The sequence below is a fragment of the Canis lupus genome, chromosome 30 (genome assembly GCF_003254725.2).
Source record: "Canis lupus dingo isolate Sandy chromosome 30, ASM325472v2, whole genome shotgun sequence".
In the NCBI taxonomy this organism is placed as follows: domain Eukaryota; kingdom Metazoa; phylum Chordata; class Mammalia; order Carnivora; family Canidae; genus Canis; species Canis lupus.
The window spans coordinates 10,673,186-10,678,762 of record NC_064272.1 but is presented as its reverse complement, the minus strand read 5'-3'; the positions used below and the strand labels follow the sequence as shown (position 1 = coordinate 10,678,762).

The 5,577-nt window shown below is 49.4% G+C and overlaps 1 protein-coding gene across 1 annotated transcript; it reads left to right on the top strand.

Moving 5' to 3' along the window:
* The first annotated feature begins 1,009 nt into the window (after nucleotides 1-1,009).
* On the top strand, nucleotides 1,010-4,342 carry ELL3 (elongation factor for RNA polymerase II 3). The gene is made up of 11 exons (XM_025472977.2): nucleotides 1,010-1,232; nucleotides 1,460-1,495; nucleotides 1,834-1,946; nucleotides 2,060-2,261; nucleotides 2,351-2,430; nucleotides 2,558-2,633; nucleotides 2,806-2,989; nucleotides 3,075-3,117; nucleotides 3,223-3,394; nucleotides 3,610-3,654; nucleotides 3,742-4,342. The coding sequence occupies exons 1-11, from the start codon at nucleotides 1,101-1,103 to the stop codon at nucleotides 3,850-3,852; spliced, it is 1,194 nt and encodes a 397-aa protein (XP_025328762.1). The 5' UTR covers nucleotides 1,010-1,100; the 3' UTR covers nucleotides 3,853-4,342.
* Nucleotides 4,343-5,577: the final 1,235 nt, after the last annotated feature.

The following is a 5,577-nucleotide window of genomic DNA, read 5'->3' as shown; positions in this document are numbered from 1 at the left end:
GAAAGAAAGAAAACATACCCGAGAACAAGGACAGGTGGAGACCCCAGGGCTAACCTGATATTCCTACGGTCTCAATGCACCAGAATCTGAACCTCCAGAATGTCTCACAACTTCGTGGCACCTCTTGGCCCTCCTGAGGGAGTGTACCAGTTCCCTTTCACACCAGTCTCACCTGTCTAGGCCAGGAGCAGTGACCTGGGACTGAGTCCTCCCCCTCCTCTGCCCTGCAACTATCCTGTCATCACCCATACCTCCCGTGGGGGTGGGAGGGGTCCGCGGCAGCTAAATTTCACCGCTGCCACGACGCCCACTGGGCGGGATTTTCTCTCTAGCCTCAGTTAGAAACCGTCTTCGGTCCGCAGCAGTGCTGCAGGTGGGGAAAAGGCAAAAGCGGTGCACCGGGTGTTGGCGTCAGAAATACTCCTTTGGGTCCTCCATCCTGCGGCCCCTGGCGGGTTCTCGGCCTCTGAGGCACAATCTACAGAGCCAGCCCAGCAATCAGGCCCTCTCCTGCCCCTCTGTGTCTAAAACCCCCTAGAGGTTGCAGACTCAGCCTCACTTAGAGACAGGCAACTCCAAACTCAGGTTAGCTGGGCAGACTGAGGCAAAACTGGGGATTCTGGATGAGGGGTCTAAGGTTGACCTCCCCATAACTGCGGTAGCCCCTTCTGAGAGCCCAAAGCGGTGGGTGCCAATCCGAGAAACCCATGGGGGTGGGTCTGCAAAGAAGTCTCGGGGAGAGGGACGACTGGGTGGCTCAGCGGTTGAGTGCCTTGCCTTCAGCTCAGGGCGTGATCCCGGGATCTGGAATCAAGTCCCACATGGGCTCCTTGCAGGAAGCCTGCTTCTCTCTCTGCCTGTGTCTCTCCGTGTCTCCCTCTCTCTCTCATGAATAAATAAAATCTTTAAGAAAAAAGTCTGGGGGAGCAAAGCGCCGCCCACGCGGCAGGGACACCTCGGGGGTGGCGCTGCTGGGGGTGGGGCCAGGGGTGGGTCCTGGCGGAGGGCGGGGCCCACCTGGGCTACCAAGAGTGCCAGCCTCGCCCCGCACAGCAGAGCTGCTGGTGGCCCTTGTTCTGCTTGCGTTCGGCCTCGCAGCCATGGAGGGACCCCGGGAGCTTCTAAGTGGGAAGTTCCAGCTCTGTTTCACCCCCGCTGCCGGAACCAGCCTCCTGATGCTCCGGCTGAACGACGCGGCTCTGCGGGCACTGCAGGAGTGTCGGCGGCAACAGGTGCGGCCGACCCGGATCCCCATCTTCCCTAGCCCCTACCCCTCGGGATCTCGGGCCTCAGCCAGTGACCCTGGCGAAGGGACCTGGGCATGGGAAGCGGCATCCGCAGGCTCCGACCTCGCCACTTCTCCAAGTGAAGCCAGCAAGGCAGGTCCCCCCGGCACCCGACGCCGGATCCTGGGAATGCCACTTCACCTGCGCTCAGTTCGCATCTGCTCTCCTCGCAGGTTCGGCCAGTGATCGCTTTCCAAGGCAACCGAGGGGTAAGTGCGGGCCTGGACTGTGTGAAAAAGGTGGGGTGCGGGGAGAACAGAAGTGGAGGCCGGGAAGGTGCAGTCCGTGCAGGAGGCTGAGAGCAGTCACGGTCTGAAGAAGTTCCGAGAACTGAACCCCCGAGTGGAACCGGAGGGCGCTGCTAGGGTGGTGGTCCCAGGAGGCTGCGGTTAAGGAGACTGACGTCTCAGTCTCCTGGGGAACTCAAGCCCAGCTGCACCTGGTGTACTAACGAGCCCCGTGGGACCCATCGTCAAGCTTAGGTTGGCAATGGGAGGAAGGGGAGGGGCTGACTTCATAGGGCTTATGGTTCTCCTTTTGCCCTCAGTATCTGAGGTTCCCAGGCCCTGGCTGGTCCTGCCTCTTCTCCTTCACAGTGTCCCAGTGTGGCCAGGATGGCCCTGGAGGTGGCTTGGACCTTGTGTGCCAACGCTTAGGCAGGTAAGGGGAACAGGTACCAGGTAAAAAGGGTTTGTGCAAAGTTGGGGAGGCTGATTTCAGAAGTGCTTAAAAGTTCTCCACCCTCCTGGGATTTTTCCACCACCCCTTTCCAGATCTGGGCCTAACCACCTCCACTGCCTGGGCCCACTCAGGGAGCGCCTCACTATTTGGGCTGCCATGGATTCTATCCCAGCCCCATCTTCAGTTCGGAGACACATTCTGACTGACAGTACCAGAGATCCTGACAGCTGGCAGAACATAGGAGACTATTCTGAAGAAGACACAGTTTCACAGCCACAGATGGCACTACAAGAGGTGAGGCCAGAAACTGCAGGTAGTTGGAATAAGGTGGGGCAAAGCCTGAAGCCCAGGGAGCCAAGTGCCCCTGCCACTTTCCCTGCCAGGTGTCAGATCCATTGGCAAGCAGCCAAGGACAGTCACTCCCAGGATCCTCAAAGGAACACATGGCACACTGGGAAGTGAGGTACTTGGGGCAGGGTGGGACTAACCTGGAAAGCCCGGATATTGTCTTCCTTTCTAATCTCCACTCTAAATGCTGTAATAAGAGATCCTGGTTTTCATCTCTCCTGTTCCCCCTTCAAATATCCTAGAAACCAGACCCATCTTCCAAACAGAAAACCTGATCAGGCACTGCCTTCCTCTGAGAGCCAGAAACATTTGGATAAGGCAAGTTCTAATAGCAAGGGCTTTTCAAAAATCTTTGTCCAATCAGGCTAAAATTTTAAAATCAGGAGCCTTCATTTTGATGCTCCCAGTGCTCATTCTATGAAATTAATTTTCAAGAGTAGGGCAGACTAGGCTTCTGGCTTACTGTTTATGTGACATTTACCCCCAACAGAAGCGTCCAGCACCTGCAACCAGTATAGGACTAAAAGAAAAGAGGCTCAGACCTCTCCCTTTAGCTCCAAGTCCCCTACAAGTGCTGCCCAGTCAGGACCTACAAGAGGGAGAAGATTGGGAGCAAGAAGATAAAGATGAAGACATTGGCCCCAGGCTAGAACACAGTCCCTCAGTTCAAGCAGGTGAGATAATGAGAAAAGGGTTAAACTGCCCTAGTGGGAAAAAGGCCTATATAATCACTTTTGTGTCATCTTGTTTCCTTCCTAGATTCTGAATCCCCAAGCCCTGAAGAGGTACCAGATTATCTCCTGTGAGTCCCCTACTTCCAATTTTATCAAACCTTGTGCATATGATCTGGAAGCCTGAAGCTTTCAGGGCAATGAAATTGAAGGTGACAGCTCTCTGCTCCTGGCAGGCAATACAGGGCCATCCACAGTGCAGAGCAGCAACATGCTTATGAGCAGGACTTTGAGACCGATTATACTGAATACCGCATCCTACATGCTCGTGTTGGGGCTGCAAGCCAAAGGTTCATAGAGCTGGGAGCTGAGATCAAGAGAGTTCAGCGAGGAACTCCAGAATACAAGGTAAGGACTGGACCCAGGTTAGCTTTTTAGCTTTATTGCCTATATACTCCCTGCTAATTGCCCTTAAGACTATACAGTGACCAAAGTGACAAGTCAGTTTTGAGAGAAAAATTAATCTCTCATTTGGTAGAATGAGATTGGAAATCACTTCTCTCAAGAAAGCTGGAGCTTTTTTCTCAAGGCTAAAGTTGGTGCTAGCATTTTCTTTGTTTCAGATGCTGGAAGAAAAAATAGTCCAGGAATATAAAAAGTTCAGGAAGGTAAGATAAGGTCTGGGAATGGTAGCAAGAAGGCAGAAATGGTATTTTTTTTTTTTTTTTTTTGACATGGGTGCTTTTTCTCTGCAGCGGTACCCAGGTTATAGGGAAGAAAAGCGTCGCTGTGAGTACCTGCATCAGAAATTATCCCACATTAAAGGTCTCATCCTGGAGTTTGAGGAAAAGAACAGGGGCAGCTGAAACTGTCAGAGGGCTCTTTACCCTCTCTCTGCTCAGAGAGAGATGAAGGAACAAAACAGCTATAAACTACACAGAGTGCAACTGTCTGCTCTTCTTATTGCTGAGTCATGGTGGCAAGTACGAGAGTTCTTCTAGATTCTTGAAGGTCTTCCATTGTTGCTGTATTTTACTTTTTAGAGTTTGGGCACAGTCCCAAGACTCCAACAGCTAGGCCCAGATGACTAGGAAGAGTAGTAGAGGCTTGGCTTCTTCATCTTTAGTTCAGCCAAGTCATGTTCAAATCCTGAAAAATGACACCATTTCCAAGACAAGTTACCTTGAGAACATTAAAATTGTGCACTGGTAGCCTCCCTAAAGAAACAGTAATGAGAACTTTTGATAACAAAGCTAAAATAACTTGTGATACATCTGGATATAATGGGAAAGGGCTTGGTTATTCCCCTATGTACTGAAAGTGAATTCTTTTACAAACATGGCTGAAAAATGAAAACTGTTTGCTTCTGTGTCCTCTTTACAAGTTTATATGCTTTCTTTAAATCCAAGGCAGTGGTTCTTACCCATGTATGTCTATCTGAATCACTTCTTAGGTGCTCTAAAAAATCAGATCCCCAGATCCCAGCCCAGGTCATATGAATTAGAACCTTCAAGGTTATAGTTAGGCATCTTTACTTTTTCAAAGCACTAAGGATGATTCAGATATATATTTAGCTATTAAGGCTCTATCAAATCCATTTTATAACTGACAGCTAGAGGTTACAATAGGAATAAAGATCTCTTTTTCAAAACATAGAGGTTGAGGATCCCCAGATAGGGCTCCTATCTGTAATTAGCCAGTACTGAAAACTTTAACTGCAGATAAGAATTAGATATACCCACAAGAAGAGGGAAATTCATCTGAACAAAAGATCACATCACTTCTATCCATTTTGTTCCTCATTGTTGCAGGAGAAAGTGGATGCTTCATTCATAACCCAGAATGATACTGCCTTTCCCAGTTCCATTAATGGGCCATACCCTGGAGTTTGGGGGAGAGAGTTGTACCCAGCAATGTCAGCAATTCCTGAAACAACTTGGATAGAACCCCAACCTGATGCCTCACCTATCCAGGGCAGTTTTGGGCAGAGACTAGCCCTTGGGAAATATAAACATGCTCAGCTGCATGGCAAGGGTCAGTAGTAATCCATTCTTACGGTATGAGCAGGGCCAGAAACAGAGCCCAACAAGAAAAATCCCTCACCTGCTCTAATCATCAGGCTAGGGGCCTAGGCCCTAACATGTAAGGATAGAAAGTGATGAAATTTGGAAAGGATTTACAGGTGATAACTCTGGACCCAGTTGGTCTACAGCAGCACTGACCAATATGGCAGCCACTACCTCTATGGGTGACTAAATCAATGAAAATTTAAAATATAGTTCTTAGCCATATTTCAAATGCTCAGTAGCTACATGTATTAGACAATGAAGATTATAGAATATTCCTAACATTGCAGAAAGTTCTATTGGACAGTGCTGATCTAGAAAACCTTGGTTCCCCATCTCTTATAAAAAAGACAGTTTAAAGGGGGCTTATTTATTGTCACTGTTCCAAATGTACAAAAAAAATTAGAAAATAACCCCCCAACTCAGTCCCCCCACCCCCACAACATTCCCCCCAACACAAATAATTTTTCCCAAAACCACAAACATCAACTGGTCCTGGTATTTCCATAAACAGTGCAGCTAAGA